Source organism: Calidris pugnax, unplaced genomic scaffold, assembly GCF_001431845.1.
Source record: "Calidris pugnax isolate Ruff unplaced genomic scaffold, ASM143184v1 scaffold219, whole genome shotgun sequence".
In the NCBI taxonomy this organism is placed as follows: Eukaryota; Metazoa; Chordata; class Aves; order Charadriiformes; family Scolopacidae; genus Calidris; species Calidris pugnax.
In genome coordinates, this window is record NW_015094507.1 from 5,133,973 (window position 1) to 5,161,054 (window position 27,082).

At 40.3% G+C, this 27,082-nt stretch overlaps 3 protein-coding genes across 3 annotated transcripts; 1 reads left to right on the plus strand and 2 right to left on the minus strand.

The window, feature by feature from the left end:
* Positions 1-932: 932 nt before the first annotated feature.
* On the minus strand, positions 933-3,319 carry FAM26D (family with sequence similarity 26 member D). Its single transcript, XM_014964507.1, has 2 exons — positions 2,762-3,319; positions 933-1,430 (listed from the first exon to the last, which is right to left on the minus strand). The coding sequence occupies exons 1-2, from the start codon at positions 3,317-3,319 to the stop codon at positions 1,026-1,028; spliced, it is 963 nt and encodes a 320-aa protein (XP_014819993.1). The 3' UTR covers positions 933-1,025.
* A 4,967-nt stretch (positions 3,320-8,286) lies between these two features.
* TRAPPC3L (trafficking protein particle complex 3-like) lies at positions 8,287-26,813 on the plus strand. The gene is made up of 5 exons (XM_014964385.1): positions 8,287-8,513; positions 11,229-11,326; positions 13,729-13,828; positions 24,480-24,665; positions 25,715-26,813. Exons 1-5 carry the CDS (start codon positions 8,472-8,474, stop codon positions 25,832-25,834), a joined length of 546 nt encoding a protein of 181 aa, XP_014819871.1. The 5' UTR covers positions 8,287-8,471; the 3' UTR covers positions 25,835-26,813.
* FAM26E (family with sequence similarity 26 member E) lies at positions 17,269-23,918 on the minus strand. The gene is made up of 2 exons (XM_014964383.1): positions 23,172-23,918; positions 17,269-20,327 (listed from the first exon to the last, which is right to left on the minus strand). Exons 1-2 carry the CDS (start codon positions 23,709-23,711, stop codon positions 19,938-19,940), a joined length of 930 nt encoding a protein of 309 aa, XP_014819869.1. The 5' UTR covers positions 23,712-23,918; the 3' UTR covers positions 17,269-19,937.
* Positions 26,814-27,082: the final 269 nt, after the last annotated feature.

A 27,082-nucleotide genomic window follows, 5' to 3' on the forward strand; every position in this document is an offset into this window, starting at 1 on the left:
GGAGATGGGAGAGGAGATGCAGTAACATCACATCATACCACATTACATTAACACAAAAACATTGTTAAGCCGCCTTTCACTAAATTCATTTGGTTTTAATCACAGTAATATTTATGGGCACAGTAATATGATTAAATTATAAGTTTTGCACAGCCAGAGCAAACCTTACTGCACAGAGAGAGATTTGTTTCCCATCCTGATTTGCTATTTGTACAATAGGCAAGCACACAAACAACAGATATACTTTTAGATATACTTCAATGTATCTAAAGGAAGTATATCTAAAAAGGCTAACCTTGCTATTGCTTTCAGCCAGAATACTCTTGAATTCAAGTTTCCACATGTAAAGCCTTTGTTCATGCGGTTGCTACATATTGGACCCCTTCATCCTGTGTCTCTCACTGGGCATGTTATCTCCTTACTGGAATTAAAAGTTCTCTCATCACTGTATCTAGACTTAGCCTTTGTCGCTAAAGTTTCCCCATATCTTTCTTCTGCACAGATTTACCTTGTAGTTAGCTCAGTATATTTTATTCACACAATACAGGAAAGATACGGAAAAGGAAAAATAAGGCATTTCTGCTAGAGGTTACTGAGAGAAAGCTGGACATCTGCTTTTGCTCTGCACAGGATAGACTGACTCATAGGATCCAATCAAAGTCTAGCTATTAATTTTTAAAGATTTTTAATGGGAGGAAAGAAAAAAGCATTTGGTAATAACTTTGTCTCCCAGTACATACTCATCCTTTTTGCACAATTATTAGAAAACAGAGTGCTGCAGCTTGAAACAGCCCACCCTAATCCAGACACAGACTATCACATCCCACAGAAGTCAGATGCCATCAGGAAAGGTGTCTGTATGTGTGTACTGAAGGACTATATTGACAAGATGTACTTGCTCAGGTACTTTATATATAATCAACATAATAAAGCATCAGAAAGTTCCAGAGCGGCTCAGGTCTGAGCTGTCAGGAGCTGAACACGTTCCTGCTTTTCTGCAAAGGTGTTGGTAGGGCCTTGGGCCCTCAGAGCTGCGTTCTGATCACAGGATCTTCATCAGTCTTCAGGTATTTTCCATTTACAGGCTCCTTGAGTGCCCAGTCATGGAGGAGGCTGTAGTCATAGTGCTCCTCATCCACTCGTTTTAGAAAAGCCAGTCCAGAAATAGCTTGCCACTCTCTGAGGGATGGGATACGGATTTCCTTTACGTTTTCACTCCCTGGGACAAAGCCGAAGAACTTCCTTACGTGCTGCATGGCATACAGCCTGGAGTGTTGCTCTGTCGCCTCGTCAAAGAGCTCCTGCTCATTATGGACATAGCTGCTCCAATATCTGAAATGTAGAAAACTGAGTGGGGAGAAGCAGCTTGCCAGGCAGTAAGACAGGAAGACAGTGATGACTACCACAGCAATCAGGAGCCAGCCAGCCACCTTACAAAAAAAAAAAAAAAAAAAAAAAAAAAAGGAAAAAACCTGTTACAGCTGAAAATACAGTGGTAACTTCTGCGCATCAGAAAATCTGTAGGATGATCATAGAATGGTTTAGGTTAGAATAGACCTTAAAGATCATATAATTCCAATCCCACCTGCTATGGGCAGGGACATCTCCCACTAGACCAGGTTGCCCAAAGCCCCATCTTTACTTCTCCTGAATAATTAGGTTAACAAGGTATAAATAAACTTGCTAAGGGTCTGTTGCCATCATACCCAGTCCCTGCCTACTTTTCCTGGTTTCAGCTGGGAAAGAGTTACTTTTGTTTCTAGCGATTGCTGTGAAAAGAATTTCAATAATGCATATTGGTTTAATTGTTGCTAAGCAATGTCTTTACCTTTCAAGGACTCTTTTCAGCTTCCCACAGAAGCTGAGAGGGAGAATAGACAGAACAACCAATGGAATATTCTGTACCATAGACATTATGCTCAGTGTATAAATGGGGCTTGGCCAGGGGGGAAATCCAGAATCTCTGCTCGGAGAGGTGGTAAGAATAACTTGTGTCATTATTATTATTGTTGTTATTCTTCCTTTTCTGTTACTGTTCTATTAAACTGCCTTTATCTCAACCCACAAGGCTTTTTTTTTTCTTTCCCATCCTTTGCTCCCTCTTCTCCCTGCGCTTCAAGGGGAGAAGGGAGAAAACTGCATGAGTGACTGCGTGGTCCTAGCAGCCAGCTGGAGTTAAACCACAACATTACTGGAGGTAGCCATGGAGCAAAGCTGCTTCTTTCTGTCAAGTTTAAGGAAGTTTTTTTATATAATTTGTTAAGGATTTTGCCTTCACGACTATTATTGTAATAAGCCATCTAATTCCTAGCCTAATATAGCCTATTTAAAACCAATTTTCTCTGAAGTGACAACTTAATATTCCCCCTATTATTTACCCAGTATGTAACCTTTTAGAATTGAGTCTGATCAACAAACCAAGATTTTAGTTTCGTTCACGTGGAACCCTTATGGCCTGGCCCCATTAGTCACATGTTTCTTAAGCTTGAACAAAGATATTTCATACCCTCCCTGGCTCTTGAGCTTCCATTTGTCTTGATGGTACTTTTCAAGATACCAGCAACAGGTAACAAATAGGACAACCAGACATGGTAATTTATATACCTAAGTTTCAGTTCCACTTAACAGGAACAAAGTAGGCTTCAAAACACACAGATTTGGCACTCAAGGCGGAAGATACCGATCCTGTTTTATCTTAACAATTTGCTGAATTAATTCTAGTTCTCATCATTACAGGCAACAGAAACAATGAGTTACTCACTTGTGACTGGTACCGGAGTAGGAGAATCACTTCATCTCTTGCCCGGGTCAGCTCTGGAGGAACTAACTGACTGCACGGAAATGCAGCCAATATCCGTCTGCGTTCGCTAGCAGTAACGTTAGGGCTAGCTCCATAATAATGCTCGGAGACATACTCACTCATGGCACAGACATAATAGGAGCCATTAATCAGGGTGACTGCTAGCCACGTTACTGGAGCAACCAGGGCTCTCCCAGTGATGCTGCACAAGACGAAACAAATCAGTTTGCAGTGCAGTAACCGGTTTGGTGTAGTCTCTTTCTGAAGAGGAGATCTTTTGCCAGTAACCAGCCTCCAAGTCTGGTTATTCAGGGCATAGCCAACAACCAGAAGGATCAGTGCAGGAACTCCTAGGAAAGCCAGCCCATAGATAAGGTTCTGTCCAACATGACAGGGACAGCTGAATGTAAAAAAGGAGAATAGCTGCTGCCCACCAATCGTCAATATTGCAATTATAGCATTAGCAATAACAACCTCTTTGCCTTTTAGAAAAGTTAACCACTTTGGAAGTAAAGTCATTTTCAGTCTTACTCTTTATCAGATGCTTTTGCTTTAAGTCAATACTAACTTTTACTTATATTTAACTAATGCTAATGGCAGAGTAGAACAGAAAAAATTCCAAAAGCTTAAAGAAAATTCAAAACCAAAGGAACACACAAACAGAAAACCCCTAAACACAACCCCTCCAAAAAACCCCTCCTACTAGTCCTTCTCCTTCCATTAACTTTTGATTCTACTCCATAACAGCTAAAAGCTTGTTTGCTAGCTTTAAATACACTGACAAACATCTAATCATGTGTTTTAATTGATTCAATAATTCATCGCAGCAGTTCTACAACATTTAGCTTTTAGGCAATTGTAAGCTCTGCCAGCCCCTTGCTAATTGTCTGAAACTAACAGTAAGTTCTCCTTACCTTTTGGATGACATGCAATGCTATCAAACTGATGATTACCCTGTCAGGGTTAATTGACAAGCTGTTTCCTAATCAATGGTAATTAGCAGAAGCATGGTGTAGGACTAGGGAAAAAAAAAATGGTTTCAGCTGTTCTTCATAAAAAAGGAACCAAGCAAAGCCTTTTCCGGTGGACTGATTATAAGAAAAAAAAACAAAACAAAAAAAACCCAAAAAAACCCCCAACATTTAAAATGCTTCAACATTAAAATAAAACTGGGAAAGATTCCATAAATTGCATGAAGTTTGGAGTCCCGATTCTGTTCATGTTTAATGTCAGTTGTGGTTCTGAGGCATGAAGATTTTAGCGTTTCACCTGTAGGTGGCAAGATGCTAGCACGCCTCTTTTTCTGACAGTGGTGTTTCCTTTGTAAGGGTTGGTTGGGGTTTTTTTTTGTAAGGTGTAATCGGCTATTCACACAGTGTGGAGCCAGCTTCAGATGTGCTGGTGAGAATAGCTGGCATTTACATAGCATGCTTGTGATCCAAAGTTTTTAGATTTTCTTTATGTATTGTAAATCCCATTCTGTGGACAGAGGTAGGTAAAAATTTTTCAGTTAAACATTTCCAGAGCTGGTTTCTGAATATTGGGATCTATGATCTGGGCTCTCAGTGTCAAGCTTTAAGTCAAGCCTTAAACAGAGGTTAATTTAAAATGTTTCACTCCTGATGTTTTTCTCTATATCACACTTTGTGGTCATGGTATTCAGTAGTTGTTTACATTGCATACCCCACACTTGTCTGAATGTGCTGTTTAAGTTCTATTTAAGTTCTGAGAGGCCTAACTGCCTGTAATACAAACATTTTTACCAAAACAGGAAAAAAAAATAGCCAGGAAGTCTATGAGGAAAATTGTCTTCCCGTTACAGATGGCTATCAGCAGCATGTGTAGACTTGGTTGCGTGATGGACTAGTGTCTGACTGCACAGCCTCTTCTCTCCCCTTGCAGAGAGGGTTGCTAATAATAACTTTCAGCTCAAAAAGCAGTTATAGTACTCATGGTATCTGCTTGGATGGCAGAGACACTCTCATAGCTGCTACACATAGATGGCACGTTATACATATCTTGCTTGTTTACTAGGCAAGACCTTGTTCCTCCAGTGTGCTCTTGGGGTGGACACCTGCTTGTCTCATCCCCGGTCACAATCTGTGAATTAGGTCCTTGCTGGTAATTTGCTTTCAAAACTATGTGTCACCATTACACAAAATTAAAAATGATAGAGAAACATGCTGAAATATCCAGCAGCACTTTGCTAGAGCTTTTCTGGAACCTGTTGTTAGGTTCTTAATTGTTTGGGCAGGGTAGTAGCAAAACAAAATCCCAGTGCTGTCTGAACACTGCCATTTTGAATCTTCATTTTCTTTCAGTATCACAGAATTTTCAGTGGTTTTGTACTACCGGCATTTTGTTTTGAAAATAATTACCTCCTTTAAATTCGGTGGAATAAACCCATCAGGCTATTACAGGATTATTTTGAAGACGTGTTTTATAAGAGTGTCCCATTATGCCTCAGTTATTTTAAAATCCCCGATTGATTGTTGCTGAACTTTCTTTGGGGACCCATGCCTGTCTTTGTTTATACGGGAGGAAGGCTTTCCCAAGCATCGCTTGTTTACTCAAGAAACACATTAGATGTGAAACTGAAGAGATGTACAACACTGAAATATTCATAGTCAGTCTGAGGCTGTTGAATGAGGCAATTTATACAATCAATACGACAACTTTGTACTGCTGCATTGCAACTTCTTTGGCATTTGCTTATATGCTTTGCTGTAAATAATCCTGCTGGGTCATGCTGTTATGGAACAAATTACAGGGTTGGATCCAATTAAGAGCTTGGGCGGCACATCAAACCTTTAAGTACTCGCCCTTGCAAAGGAACCTGGAGTCCTAAGGTAGACATTTAGGCTCTTTATCTGTTGCCCAGGAAGAGTTAGGACTGAATGCAATCCAAAATACTGCTACCTGAGGTGACAGCCAGCTTGCCTCTGAGGCAAAGGGATGCTTATAGCTGACATCTGAGGCAAGTAGAACACATGGGCAAACCTTAGCCATGGTTTGGTTTGTCATTTTGCAGGGCTCAGTCAGGATGTTTTGCAATTTGAAAGAATTCAATTTTCTGTTGGTGAGATATTTAGCACAAGATCTATTGAGCTGGGGACAGAGAGCAAACAAAAGCCTGATCCTGTATTGTACTAATACAGACACCCATCTTTTGTGGCAGGTGTATTATTGTTTTGGACCAAAGAACTTTTTTTTAGGTATTTTTTTAGGCATTTCACACCTTACTCATTATTGGCTTTTATATTGCACTCTGCTCTGGGATATTCATGTTTGGGAGAATCCTTAGATAGTGGTCTACTAAAGAGATCATGTACTTAGCTCTATAGGTTTCAGCTTTCCCATAGTAGCCAGTCCACTGTAAGAGACTGGGTGTGAGTGCACTTTTTAATGCATACTTTTGAATTCAGGAGATATGTTGTGTATTTTTTATTTTTTTTTTTTTAGATTAGTGGGAATGAAGGGAACTGGTGTGGTCTAATGGTTAAGGAGTGTGGCAGACCAACCTTCTTGGGGCTGAAGGCTAAAATCCTCTCCTGAGACACAAGATAGAAAGGAAGGTGGAAGGCCATGCCAACTTTCTCACTATTCAAATTGCCTTTGATTATTTCTGAGAAGCTCATGTTAAGGTTTAAAACAGGTGCCAGATATGTACCAACCTCTACGCTTTTCACAGGGCAGCATGTCAGATGACAGTTGAAATTAAGAAGGTTATTTTGTTCTGTTCCTTAAGATGTGGATGCAACCCACCATTGACTTGTCTCCCTCATGGAGCCATTGAATCCCTAGTTTATTTGGACACACCGTTTCAGCTTCATTTTATCAATCATGTGCAAACTTTAGTATGTTCTACCTAATACATCATATTATATGTGTGAATCTATGTGTATAAATGTGCACAGGTATGTATTTTTCAAACAATGCTGATGTCTTCTTACCACACATTGCACTGTCTGGTCCACCGTGTTCCTTCATGATTGTGGTATTAATAATGTAGGCTGAAGTAATTCATTCTTGCATTCAGAACTGGGTAAATAAAATGGTGCTCGTTTATGGGTAGTCTTAAGTGCTTTGTGATGGTTTCACTGCAGTTAAATTATGCTAATGATAATCTTTTAGAGCTGTTTTTTTTTTAAATGCAATGCAGTACACTTTTTTTCTGGAATATGGGATGTCTGTTGCAATGAGAGATGTACTTGGTGCTTATCGCCAATTGGAGACAATCTGAGAAACAAACCCATCTAGACTCAATTTAGAAATGCAAGTAACTATCTCGAGAATTGTAATGCTTTACTTTTATGATTTATTTAAATATTTTAGATATGGGAAGTGCCTATAATAGTTTCACTTATAAAACAGAGTCAGATTTTATAGGGCCAGAAAAGTGCCTGGAAAAAAATGGAAGACACTTATTATATTGTAAAGTTGTCAACACCAGCTCATTCTGTATAAAATGAAAGCTGTTAGTATGACTATGTTTTCCAGAGAAAAAACTGGAAATCCTTTTAGCTGTCCTATTTTTTGTTCTTGAATTGTGTCATAACTTTAAGCTGCCATTTTTTTAAAGTAAATTAATCCGTCTTATCTCAAATGAATCACATCTGCTGCTTTCTGTGTATCTGGAATAGTAAATACCTGTAATTTTACTCTAGCACTGAGTCTATTAATTAACAGAAATTTAATAACAGTGTGGCATTCAGATGAGGCCATGTATTTTTACTTCCTTACCCGAGACACCTTACTGTGAATGTATGTGGAGATAAGCCCTATAAGGGAAGACAGCTACCTAGTTAATTTCTAAATTCGCTAGTGACCGTAGACTAAATTTACTGCAAATCTAAACTAACAAAATAAGCCAAATTTACTTTAGGGGAAAACAGACAAAGTAAGCTAAACCTTCCTGGATGTTGATAGCAGGGATGTTTGCAAATGGAGGTTATAATATGTCAAGAATGAAACTTCGTTAATGGAAGTGCCATTTGCACAAGCTGGCAGCTGTAGCAGGCACACAGTTTATTCCTCTGGGATTCTGGGTGCTCTAGGTCTGTCCTGCCAGCTTTGCAGAAGCGTGGTGGTAGTAGTGCCTTGTAACTCATAGACAGACGTTACCTCACCGGACTAGAGCAGTCAGAGCTGACAGAAAGACTATAGCTCCTTTAAGTTGAAAATTATCAATTTTTAATTACCTTGCACAACATTATCTTGCAATTTTGTTTTTATTCTTCAGAGGGGCAGCTTCTGTTAACTCTCCCAACACCAAAACCTGACACAAGCAACAGAGTGAATTTGCTGTCCCTAAAAATGTAAGACCTGTGAATCTCTTGGGGCTGCCTGGTGTGACTTCCCATGGCTGTTTGCTGTGTATTTGATTACAAATCATTCCTATGGATGGAGCGGTTATTTATGTTGTGTACAGGGGCAGATCTGTTGCCAGTTGAATTCCTCCCAGAGGGCTCAGTACACGCAGAGAATAGGAGGAGCATCATCAGCATTACAGATTGCAGTAAACACGTCTCATGCAAAAGGCAGAAGAGCAGAAAGGAGAAAACTTTAAAGAAGGGAAAGAGGAAACACAGTCATTGAGAGAAAACTATGCTGCCTGAGGAAGACAAGACATAAACTGACCATCAAATACATCAGGTGTTACACAAGCAACATGTCTCGGCTACCAGGAAGAAAGCAGGAGTACCACAAAATAGTAAGACATTTTTGTAATGTGCTATTAAAATTGTGCATGACTGAGAATAAGCTGTTATTGCATTGATGATGTTTTTTATACAGTCATATTTCCAAATAGCTTGAAAGGACTGAAAAGATGGGGATGAGTCTGCCGGTATGAGAACAGAAGCGCCGGCAGCATTTGTGGCTACAGTGGGACCCCCTTGTGAGCTGCCAAAAGCTGACAGCTATTAAGCAGTGACATAAAAAAGCCTGTCCATAGGACTTGGAGACTGTTTGAGCAGTAATACTGAGATTTGCTCTAGGGTCCTTCATATCTCCAGCTACCTTGCCTATGGCATTAAATGATTTTCAGACAGTCCTGCCCTCAATGTGAATCCTTGAGGCCAAATCTCTGTTTTTGTTTTGGAGAAAAGAAACAGTGGCCACATCTCTACCCCGTGAACAGTTATGGGAAGAGGTGGTTCATCTGGGACCACAGCACAGCTGGTACTCACTGGGTGCCTCCTGCATAGCAGACCACATCTTCTTTTGGGGTTTATGTTGCACAAGCAGGGGTCTTTCTTCATCCTCCTAAAGTTGCACTTTTTCTATGCACAGGGAGTGCACCATCACAGGGTCTCCACATCTGGCTTAAAGGCCAAAATCTGGTTTGTGGGGAAACAATGGTAAAACTGTAACCGTTGTCTATAAATGATGACTTTGACCCATAGCACCAAATTCTATCAAGTACAAGTTCTATAGACCAAAACTTCCTTCTTTTTCTGCACTTCATGTTAATATTCTCCTAAAGCTCCAGCAATTGTTTTAAATATACTGCATACAAAATTTTCCCAAGAGGCCTTCTTAAACTGCACGGTTACAAAAAGCAGTATTCTGTGCCACTAAAGATACCAGTAATTCTCCTTCTTGTTCTCTGGCAGTGGTGTGTCTAAAGATGAAAAATTCGTATAGCAAGTTTCATCAGAATCTTTATGTGTGGTTGAAAATTTCTAACTGTTTAGGAATATTTTACCACAAGTCCAAACAACCAAAGTTCCATAATGGGGAAATAAGGCCACAGTGGTTTAAAAAAAGAGAATATGTTTGCATCTAAAAGTATAATTATGACACATGTACATGTATACTTATGTATAACAAACTGAAGAGAGAGGAAGTTGCTAGTAAGGAAAAGACAATGTTGTGTCGATTTCTGAAAAGGCGACAGAGGTCTCCACTGAAAAAGAAACAGAAGAATATAAAGGTATAATTAAAGTTAATATACAGAAGTTTATGGATCACAAGTGTGGCTGATAAATACAATTATGTTGATAAAGTATGCTTAAGTTTCTCTAAGGTTATTTATTACAACACAGACTTTTTGCTGAGACTAGAACAATGCAGAACCTATATGACATCCATTTACTCCATTAAAAACTTGTTAACGAGAATTTGGCAGTATGCACTATTATTGAAGTCAGGAGTTATCACCAGGGCGAGTTTAGGAAGTGGTTCCATACTACTTAAGATTTTGAGGAGTGCCTTGTTAAAATGGGAACATTGATTAAACTCCACACTTTTGATGCAATGGGAGCAGGAAGAGGTCTTTCCGCCAAACCATTCTTCCTTTCCGTGTGTGATTTGTTCTATTGTTTTCCTTGGCATTTACCATTATTTTTCCACAGGCTATAAACTAAAGGCACTTCTAGTCTGCCCATGTGCCACAGGCCTGTAGCACTTCCTTTAATTAATTCCTGTCCAAGATGTTTAGCAGGAGTCAACCTAGCCTCTCCCCTAAAAGCCAGCTGCTACTCCTGCTAAATACAGTGAATTCTGCAGTGCCACAGGTCTGATCTGGCAAGGCAGGGAGGGAAGCAAACATTCCTCCAGGTTGGTGGACAGCTAAAGATCCCAGACCAGTGCTTGTGACAGGATCTGTGCAGGGATATGTCTCTGACCTCCTCAGTTGCTCTCCGTGTTCCTTGAGCAGGTGGCTGTGATCCTCATCCAACCCCTTCACCTTCCTCATGGGGTGGAGCCATACCAACCACATCTTCTGTATTAAGATACAGAAGTAATGTCCCACTGAGATTATCCAGGCATTTGGAGAGCGAGTATTGGTAGTGACTCCAGTTAGTTGTAAAATCTGATAAAGAAGGGGAAATGTCAATGGGACTTGACTACGCTGCTTGTTGTTATTCTTTGCACTTGTACGGATTATAGTATTTTTTCATTATTCTGAGCTAATTTTTATATCTACTTTTGGGACTTTTGGGGGGTTTTTTGGGAAAGCAGCAGATGATTTAAATCAGATCAACCATACCTTTGCGAAGGAACTGGCATTTCAGTGTATATACTGTTGTTCCTGTTGTAAAAGGAATAATAGCTCATTGACTCTATTATTCTTCCTCCAATTAAATGCTTGTCATTAATCTTGGATGGCATTTGACAGCTTCTATCAATGCAACATATGTATGCACAGTTACAGGATGCAGGAATGCACCTGATGAAAGTAGCTATATCCCAAGAAATGGTATTTCTGGCAGGCAAGCTTCTTGTACAGAGATTTAAGTGATGATCAAGTCAGATTCTGTCACACTTGATTTAGGGATTACAGTGATTACACATTGTGGACAAAAGTTTCTTCGTTAACGTAAATGTTATTTTTACTTACTTTTAATACACTAACAGCTCAAAAGTTTGGAGAAATTTGATTCTAGTTTGCTTCATTTTTAATTTTTACCTTTTCTGGCAGAGCAGAGAACTTTTTGTACTCACGTATGGGGCTTTGGTCGCCCAACTGTGCAAGGACTACGAAAAAGATGAAGATGTCAACATCTGTTTAGACAGAATGTAAGTACTTCTTTAAAAGTTCAACTCTATCGATAGTGCTATTGGTCCACCTATATGTTACCTTTTGGCTTTATGTCTGTTATCTTACGAGTTCCATCACTTTGTCTAGGATTAAAGAGCTCATGGTGATAAGGTTCAATATTCTGTCAACAGAAATTATGCTAATTTGTGAATAAAGATCAGCAATTAGATTTTGAATTCTTAGAAGAAAACTGTCAAATCGTTTTGATAGTTTATGCATGTTCCTTGTTGATCCTTTGTTATGCTAATTAATAATAAAAAGTTCTAAATTTCTTCTCCTATATCCATGTATTTAATTTCAACTTCCATGTTAACTTTCCTCTTCTGTTTCTTCATACCTATGTTATTTAAAATTAGACAAGCTTTTTGTTTCTCATGGGTATTTTCTAGTTAACATGCATTTCTGTGTTCACTGTGGATGTGACCTTCCTGTGGCTGCCCCTCATCTAGCTACACATGGGTTTGTGACTCGGACAGCTAAGAAGTAGTCACAATTCCAGGTTGTAGGGATTTGGCTGAGGTGATTCAGTCAATAGGCAGCTTCCTTTTGTAGTCAGTCACCTTTTCTGAGGGTGTAATTCAGGTGCCTGGCTTTGACCCTCTGAATTTATAGCGATCACAATGGACCCAATACCTGACCATTTTATTATTAATCTGAAAGTTTGCAAACAAGCTATAGTCTGATAGCTATTGGTGGAAGTGAGTAAAAAACCAAAATCATTGCTTGGGAAAAAGAAAAGTAATATATTCACAAACTAAGAAGGGACAATATCCCTCAGATATTTATTCTGTATTCATCTCTCATTCAGCTCTGGTGAAAAAAAATGTTTCAAAAATACACAGGATTCTTTATGATGCTATGGTAGAAATTATTGAAGGGTAGTTTTGGAAGATATGGAGACTTATCTTGCTTCTTGTGTTTCTATTATTATAGCTGTTTCTATAAAATCTCTTTTTTTGTCTTGATAAAGACTTGATAAAATAGTGACAGGTTTCATTAAAGCAATATGGCCATCATTATTTCTGTGAAGATGAAGACAGCTCAGCTTGAGGAAGAAGACCTGTCACAGTTGGGGACAGTATTCTTAGCTCTCTCTCTCTATATATATATATGTACATATATAATCCATAATGAGAAGGGTGGGTTTTTGCTGTACAGTTGCCAAATAGCTGCTTAGCAATTTATTATTCATTTGACTTTGCAAATCTAAGGCATAAAAGTTGAAAAGTTTCTAAGTAGTCCTGTACATCAGCAATAAATACCTTGCTAACTGCTGATGACATATTTACCAACATTATTGGCATTGCTATTTAGGCAATAAATAAATATTTCATTGTTTTCTGATGCAGAACATATAACTTCATGCTGCCAAAACCACTTTTTGGTCTTGTCATCACATTAGACATCAGATCACTTTTTGACTTCTTGTCAAAGACGTGGTACAAAATCAGTAAGAAACTCCATTGAGTTCAGGCTGCTTCACTGAGGGTGTAGGGCCTCTGACAAACAGGCAGAGACTGCCAACATCCACATAAATGGAAAGGAAAAATTCCCTAAAAATATTTCTGAGTTGAGATCACATTCTTTCGTAACATTGGTGTCAATCTCTTTCCCATTTTCAAAAAATGCTGAGAGGCTTAGCTATTTTGCACACCATGTAGTTACTTGATTTCTTTCTGCAACTAGTAGATGAAGGGAGAGAACACGTTAGAAAAAGGGCAGAGGGAATTTGTGGAGGAAGAGCAAAAAATGAGGTGAAGAGGTAAGAGGATAAAGTGAAAATCAGGTGTGAGTCCATTTCCTGTGGGTTCTCCTGGCACCTGAATGCTGCAGTGAGGGTGCCCAGGATTTGCTGTACTCCATACCAGCCCAGAGATGAATGCTGTGACCTGAAGGGGCAGTTGCTTTGTTCTTGGCAGAAACAGTGTGAAATGAACTCTGGGAATCACAGAGGAATGGAGAAAATCCTATGCTATGGTATCCTATCCTGTTTTTAGTGACAAAGCAGTATTAATCAGGTGTATTATCTGTATATTATTTTTATATTATACTCATATATCTAACATCTAATATTTATTCATATATTTAAATATAAATGTATGTATAAACAATGTGTACATAACATGCATATCATACGTGCCAGGAGTATCATGCTTAAAGGAGTATGACTCTTTAAATGACTACATGAAGAGCAATCCCACTGTGCTGCAATATGTGGTAGAAAGAATAATCTAGACCAGCAAAATCTGTTGTCCTTAATGCCATTCATTTAGGAACATGGAGCAGTTTTGCTGAGAAAACCCAAGAGACAGATTATGGAGATGGTAGGTGGAAAGAAGATCCCCATTTTGGATGTTAACTTTCTTTGTTTTCTCCTTAGGGGATACAGCATTGGCATAAGGCTGATTGATGATTTTTTGGCTCGTTCAGCTGTGAAAAAGTGCCGCAGTTATTCTGAAACTGCAGACATGATTGCACAGGTAAGTAAGATTTATATTCTCTAGAGCTTCATCAGTTTCAGTGGTCTTAGTTTTTCCCTCCTCCATCACTTTGCTCCAAAACAGTTACCTGCATTTTCTGCGATATCATGCATGTCTTATCTAAAACCCTTCATCTCCACAATCATACCCATGCTTCCATTGGGTGAAATACAGCCTTTTCCTTGTCTACAACTTCATATCAACCAGTAGCTCATAGAGATTGGCCTTGAAAGGAGACATCAGTTTCTACATCTGTAGCATAGTGCTACGTCGAGCTGGGAAAAAATTTGACATTCAACAGAATACAAAAAATGTCATGTTTGGTGGGATAGGATGGTCTTGATAAACCCACAGTGGTAAGTTTACTACAAAGGTTGTCAGAACCACAGAACTGGTTAATGTACTTTAGTACAGTTGAACCATCATTCTTAAGTACAGAGGATTCAACAACAAAATACAGTGAGAAATTAGCCATCAAAGTAAGGAAAAAGACACTGTTTCTCTGCAGGTTATGTTTCAAAAGAAACTTGCTGAGAGAAATAAAAGTACTTGGAAAGATTGGAACAAACTTTAAAGCACACAGTCTCTTGAAAAGACTATTTTTAGAAAACTAAAAGAGTTCTGCAGTAGGAGTATAACCTTTCTCAGGCAAAATATGATATGGAGAGCATTTTCACATTTCTTTGGCAAAACATTTTTGAATAGTCTTCAAGCACATTTGTCTGAGGCACGTACCAACAAAACATATGCAAAATGACCCAGCACATAACTGCAAATAAGCTCTTAAAGCTGCTGGTTCAGAATTATACAGCTGTTTACATGATCTCTTTAAGTCTCCAGCAGTCGTGTTCCCAGCCAGGAGAAAGGGCTTAAATACTTAACTGCAGTAACTCTTCAGATGTAGAAATCTGTTTGAGGATGAGCACGTAAAGTAAAGCCAGGTAAAAGTTAAAGTAATTAAGGCAGTTAAGTAGTTCAAGTAGTTCAACATCCTGTACGCATAGCTGTTATCCTGCAGTCCTTTGGAAAGCGAAGGGGAAGTCTGTAAGACCAGGCTGTGGGTGTTCCCTGTGGAAATGGAAAGAGATGAAGCAAAGGAAAAAACATAAAATGAGGAGTAGAAAGCCACCTTGCCATATTAAGAAATAAACATCAGAGGAAAGGTGCACCTAAGGCAGTTACTGAGGGCTTAAATCTTCAACCACTGGTTCAGACTGCAAAGCCTGGGGTTTACTGCTAGCTTATACTGGACTGGAGAAGAGCCAACGAGTTTTGATGATGAGCCAAAGTGAGTCCTCCTACACTGAGTTCCCATGGTGCTCACTGACTTCTCGTGTTGGTGCTGGGACTTTACGTGGTTACAGTCAGGACTGAATAAAGAAATAAAACAGGCCATGTAAAAGTAGGCTTTCTGCTCACTGGCAGATTGTGATAAGAAAATGCAAAGCAATTAAGGAATGATATAAAAAACAAAGCTCAGTTGAAGAAGTAATGTCCAAGACTGGATTCAGAATTTGGATCTGAGGATAACTGAGGATTGCTTTTGAAATGAGGGTGATAATTTTACTCTATAATCCTACAAAATCAAGTTTTTACTTCAGTTCCTCCTCACAAGTTGTTGACATCATTGACCTGATCAAAAGAGATGCGAAAAACAAACAGCTTCTGGTTTAAGATCTAATCCTATAATAATGTTACCTTCTGTAGCACAATGTCACCGTGCCCCAGGAGATGTCTGTGTGTACTGAAGGTGTCAGCAGCTTGGCTGGTCCCTCTGGTCCACAGTGAGCCAGTGCTGGCTCACAGACTCCATAGCTGTGTTAATACAGTGCTCTGCCTCAGGATACATCCCTTGCTAAAAAGCAGCGGCTGGACAGATGGGCTTTATTGTGGAGGCTCAGTACCCCGTGAAGTCCACAAACATGTGTCTCTGCAGCTGCTTGTAGAGAGGCCCTTGGGGACCAATAGGGCTGGGGTAATCCAACCATGTCACCCCCAAGCCCAGGGTTGTTCCCCTTCCCATGGGAGGTGCTGCCAGACAAGGTCCCTACATGTTGACATATGGCCAGTTTGAAAGTCTGACAGAAGTTGGCAGAATTTATGAAGCTGGTAAATGTTGCTTTTCAGATCTCACCAGTGAGAGGGAAATGCATAGCCCAGGTTGCTGCACTAAGTAAACCAAGACAGTAAACTGAAAAATGAAGTGCTGCACTGTAAAGAGTAAAGAAAAGTTTATGAGTACGTGGAATCAACAACAGTTGGCAAGACCTTTAAAGCATCTTGCTCTTCCCAAACAGTGACTGTGGAAAAGTATTAAGAATGAAAAGTATGCTAGCAAAAATGTAATTTTGGCAGCCTTTCCCCTTCTAAGCAGATTAATTCTGGTGCTTCATTAATCCTGTTATTATGTCATCTGAAATTATGATTTTGATTTTTTTTAGCAGCTTGTCTTTTCACTTACTTTGCAACATTACTTACACATACAATATTTTGTGGTGAAGAGTCTCCAGAAGTATATAAAGGGACTGATAAGTTAGTGGCCTCCTAAATATTTCAGTAATTCTAGACTGTATTTGAGCACCATCAAAATGGTAATGAATTTTATTCTTGCTGCTTGAGAAAGATGGGATGTTGGTTGAGACTTTGAAAAAGGGCAAAAAGGGCAGTGCTACATTTTTTATTCTGTCTGTGTAGATTTCTTATTTGAAGTAATACATAATCCCGTAGAGTTGCAAGTAGCATTTTCAAAAGAGACATACATGCATGTCATTTTGATGGTGAGCCTCTGTACATGTCTAAATAAATATTCTTTTTTCTTATATTTCATATAGAAAGAAATGAGAGATTTATAGATGCAACTTTTAAAACTGCTCATTCATTTTACTTCCCTGTCTTTTGGAGTCACAAAGAAAGATGGAAAAGACCTTTGTTTTCCCCTCTGAGAAGTTGTGTATAGTAGTTTTAAAGGAATTTCTGTTCATTCATAGCCTGGTTTTAAAAAAAAGAAGTTCATATCTAATTAAATGAATTACCTATGTACTTAAATTATTTTTTTCTGCTGAGACTTTTTTACAATTTTCAGTTTATAACTGTTCAATTTTGCCTGAGCTTGGTGCTCCATTGCAAAGCAGCTACTGTGTTTGCATAGTTTCCGTGCAAGTTCTCTTTTACACAGGAAATTTTAACAACAGAATTTGGACAGATTCATCATACCGTAATGCAAAGTACAGCTGAAACTAAATTGGAAACATATGTGGGCCTAGCACGATTAACTAGTTTTTGTTCTTGTAACAAAGACCTGAAGTTTGACAGAGCAGCAGATGCAGAACGTAAGAGTTAAGAGAATTTAAGTGAGAAAATGTGGTTCTCACGGAGGGAAATAAATAGTAAACTAAGGGACAAAGCACAGAGAATTGAGCAGAAGTTTCCCATTTTATTTGTGGACTCATATTTTGATGGACATCAGAATGAATGTAAAATCTAAATTTTCCAAGAGAAAATGTTGATTCTGCTGTTCAGGTTTTTTTCCAGTTTGTTTTGGATAGTGTTGACTATAGTCTTTGCTTCTTTCTGAGCTGCCACGGTAGCTGCTGAACTTTAATTCAGGGACAATGTTGATAAGAAACAGCTTTTGTGGTAGCTGTTTGAGGGACAGGGTTAAATTTGCCAAAACCGGATTCCAGTTGAAAACATAGGAACAAACTGGCTTCTGTTTTTGTCTGGTTTTATAGAAATATTACAGCATCCGCATGGCAATTGCATCCAGTCACAGGCACTTTGGTAAGACAACACAGAGTAACACAGCTCTGGGAACGAGGGTCAGTGAGAGATTTAGGCTCCTGCCAGGCGCGCGTTGCAGCGTGACTTGTTCAGCAGCTGCTCTTAGAAGTGGAGGCACTCTCAACACGAGTTACCTCTGAGCATGGAGCAGGGTAAGGATGAGGAGAGGAGAATGCACCTCAGATTTGCCCCTTCATGATAAAGGGGAAGGCCAGCCTGGGAAACTCTGGTTTCAGATGGTCCTGGCTACTCAAATACAGAGCTTTGAGCTTTCTCCTGAGGAAGAAGAGGGTGCCAAAAGCCCAAAGTGAGATCTTTCTGTCTTCCCATCTTTCCCTCTGATAACTATGCTTTTGCCTCTGTGTCCCAGCTCTAATACCACAGTGGAGACATCGTCCTTACATAAACCAACTTGTTTGTCATATTTCTTGGTCAGCTCATTAACCTGCTTAGTAGCATCTTCCACTTTGCATCCCCACTTGCTTTGGTTTTCTGTGGTATGAGTGAGAAAGGAGGTGGAAAGATGGCTTTGTGAAGGGAAGTTTGGCTCAGGCGGTGAGGACAACTTGTTAGGTGGTGTCTCCTCTGCTCTTGTGTGTAGGGAGGAGGTAGGACAGGGCTGGGCAGTAGATGTTGGGGCATCTCTCATAAAGAGAAAAGCGGACAAACGGGAACCGACATGTACCCTGGAATTAGATAGTTGCTATACCAGGAGAGGAGTCTGGGGAGAAAAATCATGTGTGCCAGACATGGTGTCAGACGTGCCTGCTGTTGTGACTTTGATTTTGGCAGTGTTGCCTCTGTGCTTTCAGCTGCAGCAGGTGCATTATAGGCTTATAACATGTTCTAAGTCTGCTGTAAAGTGGGTCAGCTGGGATAAAAATCATTTGCTCGAACACCACAAGTTCTTCAAATCACACGAAGAAAATTCCAAGCAGACAGCGGTTTCACTCTTGGGTTTTATTTTTAAAAAGAGTAATGGTCTGTAAAGGTAGGTGAATGCTTTTTTCTGCTAAAGAAGTGCAGTGAGTATGAGAAAGTTGTGTAGAGCACCCTACAACAAACCCTGGTTTGTTGATAAGAGCCTGATTCGAGCAGAGCAAGAGTATGATTCTTTGCAGACTCAGGGAGACTGGCAGTAAAATGCTGCATAAAAGCCTGCCCAGTCACCCCAGGGAAAAAAACTGTGTGAGAGCCACGTGGTGAATTCCAAGTGGGTGAGGTAAAACGTAGGGCTCTGGGGTGAAACATATTTCTCAGAAGCACTGATTGTGCAGTTACTTCACCTGTGTTGCCTGCCAGTTCCTCTTGCTCCCGATACTAAGTTTCCTAAGATATTCAGAAAAATGAAAATCAGCCTGCTGTAAAAATATTTTCTTTTCTTAAAGCGTGGAATTTCCTTCCAGGCCCTCTGTTGTACACTGTCTGCAGGCGCAGTATAAACAATATTACGCAGCTCTACAGACTGCAGCCAGTGCCTGAAACACTCTCAAAACAGATTTATAGCCATACAAAGCGAAATTCTCAGTGGGAGAAGATAACATGGAGGCAAAACATCAGTGATGCATTTTCATTATTGTAGCAAAGAACTAACAACAACTGATTATGTTTCAAAATAGCAGGTTATTTTTTAACAAAAACAGAAAAATGCTGAACCATTTGGTAATTTCAAGTTCTTGGTACCCTACACTTTGGCTGTAAGGTTTGTCTGAAGAGTTACCTGGCACCTCACTATCAATGGAGGTTGCTGCCCCACGTCACAGGCAGATGTCTCAGGGACTAGAAGACCAGGACTGATCACTGTGAGCATCCGTGGCATTCTAGTTACAACAGGAGATGCCTTCAGTGACCACTGGTCCCTCAAAACAACGCTGTGCCTGAAAATGGCCTGGAAATGACCCGGAAGGAAAAGCCTTTACTTTCTGTGGGCTGTCAGAAAGTCACACTCGTCTTCTAGTGTTATATTCACACCTTTTAAATGGTGTTAGTTTATGATAGTCTCTTGATTTACATAGGACAAATGTACTACAAGCCTTTTACATAGGATATTGTTAAAATCCTCTTGTATAAATCATTAGTCATCTCTTTTTGCTGTCAGCTCTTGATCCAGAACCAGTGACGTTAGTAGGACATGAACCCTAGGTGCCATGGAGGACTGCAGCCTTTTCAGTGATGTAGGGAAATAATTTAATTCCATCCTTTTGGAGTAAGTTTGTAACTGGGAGGGAATATGATGAAGAAAGAGGCCATTGTGAAAAAATATAGAGATGAAACCAGCTAAGAAGTATGCTATATTAGCAAGATATTAAAAAAGCTGGAATATATTTATCTATGGTATTTCCCTTCTGTCTACAAAGTCTAGCATTGTCTCTCTTTCCTCATTGGTTTTTTTCTGGCCTTCTTCAACCAGCCTGTGAATTGTGCTGTAATGCTGTTTGCTGCTGCTGAAAGAGTAGAGCTGGGAAGCATCTTCCCATGCCTGAAAAGTTGGCAGGGGAATCGCTTCTGGTTCCTTGTTCTCAAAAAAGCACTTTAGATTTCTCTCGCTCAGCTTGGTGGCGTATAGCTGGAAAATCTGCTCCAGTTGCTCCTTCTCCTTCTCCATGTACACCCTCCAGAACATCAGCTGGAGGTGGCTGACTTTGGACTGGCAGCTGGCACAGCAAGTGGTTAGCAGGGAGAGAAGAGCCGTGGTGACTATCACACACCAGCCTAAAATCTGAGAAAATAAAAGAAATGAGTTTCAGTTTAAAAAGGCCCAAGCGAAAATGCTACTTAAATTAAGAGTGTCCAACAGAATGACCACACTGTGTATGGGGGACCTGCTGCTCCTCTTGGGACCCTGCTGCAGGCATCTCATTCCCAGTTTGCATTCAGGGGCTGGCATTAGTGTTAATGGGGCTTCCATATGGGGCCCAAGAAATCAGGATTGAGGCTTCTCAATAGCACTCATTTTGATGTCTCCTTCTCAGGAAAGCAAAAGCTGTTGATTTTTACAGTAAAACTCTCAAGAAAAGTTGGCTTATACTAGAGTCTGGCTGTCTCCCCCGTCGGTTTTATAACTAAAGGAACTTGGATAACAACAGCTGGAGACATGTCCAGCAGAAGGGCTTTTCAGGTTCAGGGACAGATGATCTCAAATCAGACCTCAACTAAAAGACTGTGCATGAAGAAAAATCTAAGAGGTCTAAATGGTCAATCAAAGGTCTAAATGATCAATCAAATAATGTTATGGGTAAATAGAGCTATATGGAAAACAGAGAGGACCTAAGAGCAGGAGTAGCATCTGGGTAATTTAGAGAGGATGTTGATGAGAGTTTATTGCAAAACTATTGGAATTGCTCACTGAATTCTGTCACACAAAGGGAACAAGTTCATAGGGAGAATCAAATCTGGTAAATGGTTTTCTCTCCTGAAAGCGTTAAATAAAATTACCCAGCAAAAATTAGGATTAAGACACAATTCTGAATTGTGACAAACTACAAAAGCAAAAAGGGTAAGTAACTTCTGTCCCAGAACAATCAACCTTTTAAACTGTGACCATTTTAAGATGTGTTATTTTCAGACTTCTTTTAATTTTTTAAAAAAACCCAAACAACAACTAGAACTGTTTTAGCATTAATTAGCTAACAAGACTATAAAAGATAGTCTTAAACTTAAAAAGTTTTCCCCAAATTCTTTTACCAGGAGGTTCACTGAAATCTAAGCTATTCTTTTGAACATTTTTTGACTTTGATGAATCAGGCCTTTGTAGTGGAAAATCATTATTATGCCAAAACTGGTTTAAAATTAACTTCTTGCCCAATCTGTGAGAAAGCTGGGAGGAGAGGGCATGAGAGAGAAGAAATAGCACGTGCATTGGCAGGTCTGTGTTGGCACTGGAATAGAGTCCAATTCACCCACACAATGATTAGAAATAGTTGCTGTATTTTGAGAGAACTTTGGTTTTGCTGAACTTTTTTTGTAGCAACTTCAGAGTTTGACAAAAATCTATCAGGAACATATTAAAGGAAAGAGCTACATCCGGGATTAGAGCAGGGGCAGAGGATGGAAAAATGTGCTTCAAATTGTTACTGGGGAATGTTCTGCTTTAAGGAGAGCAGGGGTGTGAACACAGTTTTTTCATGCCTAATGCCACTGGCCTGGCCAATGGTTTTACCCACCTACTCTACTGCAATGTCACTTGTTTTCAAACAGCGGAACAAATTCCAGTGTGGAACAAATATTCTGTGGGTTTCAGAGACCCATATGAACCGGAACTGATTTTCCATGCTTTAATGGTGATGATACAGAGAACTGCACCATTTCTCGTGTGAACTCTTCCACTGATGTTAAAAAAATAACTGCCAATAAAACGCTATATTTAGCTGAGGGAATGCAGAAAGTTCCCTCAGGGAAGTATGTGAAGCGGAGAAGCTTGACAAACAATTATTCTTAGGGACTTTACTTTCTATTCTTAGGGACTTTACTTTCTTTTATTATTCCAATCACTTTGTAGTTACTGATGATTTCTATGGACATTTGAGAAACTGCTCTTTTCAGTAGCTTTTCACTTTCTTGCAGCTTGGAGAATGAACCCATGTATTCTAATGCTACAAACTGAGTCACTAGCCTTTCACTATTTCCTATACATACAACTATTGCAGTAAGCACTATCTGTTATTTTCTTCTAAAACTCTCAAATAAATTGCTTTGTCTGCAGTGCAGGATTTGTCTGCATTCTGCTCTTATTTGCATGAGGACTTGAAAGTAAAACCAGCTCTTGGGGAGGAAATGGCTCCATATGGATACAATTGCCTGACACAAACTTGCTGGCTCCACAGAGTGTTTTTCCTTCATGCTGACAATAATCTTTCCATCATTTTCTGTAGCCTTTTTTTTTCCCTTTCTTTTTCCCCCTTTGTTTTGATTTTTGTTTCTGAATTTATTTATGTTACAAGGCAGTGAGCAGAACTGTATCACACGAATATAGTAAAATGTAATACAATCTCAGCTTCGCATGTTCTTCTTCTTGTATTTTAGTGTTTCTTCCTTCCTCCAAGCAGGACAAAAATATGCTGTCATCTGGCATAATGAAATGAGGAATGCAAACAGGAACACATTACGTAAGCAGACACAAATCTGTCACAAATCTTATTTTCCACATTTTTTCCTACTGTTAGTGATCTGAGATTTCATTACAGTACCATGATGGTATGAAATAAGAGAGTGTGGTATGGATTTTTTAATAGAACAGACCCCTTTAATGGGGTGACATCTGTTAATTCAGCCTCCTAAACAATCCAGTAGTTTCTTTTCTCTTTAGAGCAATATTAATTCAGGATGAAAGCTTTGAGTTATCCTGTCTTATTGATCCTGCTGTCAGTGGGACCCCCCAGGAAGTATGGCACAGCTCAAACTGAACTAAAAGATAGATTGATTTTATTTTGTTACGCTGCATCATGCCAAAACTTTGTTTATGTGAAACCAGTGGTTTTACATTAGAATCTGACATCAGGGTCTTCCACAGATAAATCACAGCAGCAGTACAAACTGTGTAATACTCTTTGTTTATTTTTCTTACCTGGGACTGTGCTTGAAGAGTTCGTTTCAGTTCGTCGCTCTCTGCAAAGGGCATGGAGCTCTTGTCACAGGCCACTTTGTGCAGCTCCTCAAAGCACTTCTCAGATTTGCCATAGCAAACTGCTTGTAGGTAGGCAGGATTTTTCAAGCCACTCATGGCACATTCATAAAAAGTCCCGTTGAGCAAAGCCACAGAAAGCCACATCACTGGGGCTACCAGAGCATTTAAAGTGATTTGTCCAAAGACATAAAAGAAATGGCAGGTATTCCCTCTGGGGAATATTTTCCTGGGATTCACCCAGCAGCCTGTAAAGAGTTTCCAGGTCTTCCTGTTCAAGAAATAACCAATAACTAGCAAAACAAAAGCTGGGGAGAAGAGAAATACCAAACCGTATCTGAAGTTTTCGTGGCTGCAGGGGCATCTGAAAGCAACAAGAGAAAACACTCGTTCACCTCCCATTGTCAGCAGCGCCATAAAACTGTAACCTATGGCAGTTTTCTGGTTCATAAAGAATTTCAGGATCGTTTGGAAACCGTCCATGTTTGATACTCACTACGGAGGCGAAAAATCAAGACCACTTTTTGTCTTCAGCCGCGGCAGTGGGTAGCGGTGCAGCCGGGGAGAGCTCTCAGAGGAGGAGCAGGCTGCTGCGAGCTGCCCGCCGCCCCGCTCTCCAGATAACGCCGTGATGTCACCGTCTGGAGAAACGCTCTCACAGGGGACCCCTCCACCAGCACAGCAGATGTTGCACGTTTACAGTAACGCTCAGCGCTAGTAGAAGGGAAAGCCAGCAATGCTCTGTCTTGGCAGTCTTCCGCTTGGTTGGGTTGGGGTTTTTTTTGGGTTGTTTCTTTTTTTTTTTTGTGTGACTGCAGGTAGAGATCAAAGTGAAAACACACACTCACCAGCTGCAGGAGTTCTTGAGCTGTGATTATCAAAGTTGCCGTCAAGGTAGTGAGGAACCTAATATAGATGCTAATGGTCCCAGGGCGGGGGGGAGTGTGACACAGCTGAAAGCAGACGAGTGGTAACAATAAAACCACTTTGTATGGGGTTGTAAACGGAGGAACATCAAAGACAGAATAAATAGCCTTCTGCTGTACTCCCCTGGAGTGTCACACAGCTCCAGATTTGCATCTCTGGCTCAAGCTGATCACAGAAGAGAGAAATCTAGTTCAATTTCCAGCCTGTCTCTCCCTTTCCCCTATTTTCCCAGGGTAAAGCTGGTCTACAGGGTGCTGCATCCTAAAGTTTGCCCTCTGGTTTGCACACAACAGATTGAAGCCGCTGAGTTTCATCCTTTTGCAGGTTGCTTTCAAGATGTACCTTGGGGTCACCGCCAGTGTGAGCTGCAGCAGTGCCGCAGGAAATGAGTTCTCCTTAATCCTGGACAAGAACCCACTCGTGGACTTTGTGGAGGAGCTGCCAGCAGAACGAGCATCCCTTTGCTACTGTAACCTCCTCTGTGGGGTGATTCGAGGTGCCTTGGAGATGGTAAGGAAGTGCAGATCTGTTTTTTCCTTTGTTTGTTAATATGCAGAGGCACAGGAAAACAAACCCACTTGCTCAGGTAAATGAAGGAAATATAGTAGTGTTTAATCTCTCAGATTAAATGACTATGTCTACATAAACAGAGGGCCAGACTGACCCTGGATCCTGAGGCAGAGAAGCACACAGGTTGACTCACCTCCACACTGTCCCTGCTTGGGTCTTCAGTGGCTGACTCAGGTGCAAAAGCCAGGTGGGACTGTGGAGCCAGCTAAAACATAGAGAGAGCCAGGGGGGCATGCTGGGCTCCTCCACTGCTCCTTGAGCCTATCTCATTTGCCTGCAGAGGAGTAACCAGCAATAGCCATCCCTGATTCTTTCTAAATACATGAAGATAATATTCTCAGATTACTGCAGTTCCTGCTGAAAGGGAGAACAAAGTCTGGATGAGTATGGTGTTAAAACCAAAGCATCAGAAGTGTATCAGGTAACGTTCCTTACCTTGTTCTTAAATTTAAGAATTTTACAAAAGAATAAACAAAGGACTTGATGTGAAAGTCAGCGAGTTATACAGTTTCTGTTTTCCAGGAGATACCTTTTAGGCTGCTTTATATTTCTGTCAGTATCTAATTTGTCATATGTCTTATGGTTCCAGAAAACAAAAACTGTACAAGTATTATGTATGTACATCAGTCTCAGAATTATAGTATCTGATATAAGACTAATTAACAAAAGTATCATATCAGAAGTATTAGTGCATGACCAGGAAATTTTGTGATCACAGAGTCACCAAGTACACAATTTAGGTTCTTGGAAGAAAGCAAATCGCTGCAATGAAGGGTAATGCATTATACAGATTCCAGTGTATATTAACTTCCTTTTAATTAATTTAGTTGGGAAAGATATTTTAAAACAATCTAGAAATCTGTTTCTTATGAAACCTGAGAAAGGGGGTCCCCTTGTGGTAAGAGAGAGAGAAAAAGCTCATTATACTGGAGGAGCAGGAAAAACTGGGCATTCCTTTGCCTTAACTGATCAGATCTGATTCTTTCTAGGTTCACTTAGCAGCAGAAGTTACCTTCCTCCAGGACAGGCTGAAGGGCGATGCTGTGACAGAAATAGGAATTACGTTTTTAAGGAAGGCTGAAGACAGAAAGCACAAAAGAAATAAATGAAACAAATATTGGGAGAAACCCTTGCTATGGGATATTTTGCGCCTTTTGTTTCTGAAGAAAAGGGTAAAAGGGCTTTGCTGAGCCAGCTGCACCAGTCGTGCACCTGAAGGGTGAAGAAGGCCAGGCAGCAAACAGAAGGGGCAGAGCAAGGGGAGAGCAGTGTTAATTGTCATGACACAGATACAGAATCATAGAATGGTTTGTGTTGTGTTGAAGGGAACCTTTAAAGATCATCTAGTCCAACCCCTCTGCAATGGGGTCTTCAACTAGATCAGGTTGCTCAGAGCCCCATCCAACCTGACCTTGAATGTTTTCAGGGATGGTGCACCTACCAGCTCTCTGGGCAACCTGTTCCAGTACCAGTATAGAAGATCAAAATGGCCTGCCCTTCCTTCTGACATAACCATGCTCTTGAGCTCAATGGAAGTTTTATCTCAGTATTTAGTGCATGCTGGATGCAAAAATAATACTTTGGGCATCAACTGTTTTCAGCTAAACATGGCCACCTTTTCCCATTTTGTTTGTTGGCAATGTTTCAAAGCATGGTTGCTAAGAGGTGCTGTATTTCCCTGGCTGTTTGTGGTTAGCAATGATGACATTATCCGCTGTGACTGTTGTATGCAGTGTCTCACTGCCAGTTGGGTGCCTATTGTGGTGTGTAATGGTTTGGCATTCATTGTCCTCCACTGGACATCCTGCTCCCTTTGAAACCAGAGAGGAATGAAGCTTCATTGATGCCTGGAGCTGGTTGGGTTCGTTAGGGCTCTCTCAGGCTGCAGGTGCAGTTCTGCTGGCACGGTTGTTCAGCCTCGTGTGGACACCAGGCTGCAGCGCTCTGATGCCTGCAACAATGCTTGTGTTGCTTCAAGCTGTGGGCCTTTTCATGTCAGTCTTCTCTTCCAAGAGTACTGACCTTATGACCAAACTGAACAAAGCATGGCTTATTTAATGTGTAGTCACTGTAGATCTGTACTCACCTACGGACGCTTGAATAAAAAAATTCAGAGATTTCCACACAACTGGTTGGCTGGTCGTTGTGTCTGTTCTTACCTGCCTTTCATCACTGGCTGTTGAATATCTTTCCCTTGGCAGTGGGTTTGTTACCAGAACATGTCTGGGAAATAGAGAAATAGCAGCCTTGCAGAGGCCTGAGCTATAGGAAAGGTTTAATGTTGTCTGCTGGAATGCAAAATACCTGCGTAAGGGTTGGACCAAAACCCAGGTGCCAGCGCAGTACCCTACCCACAA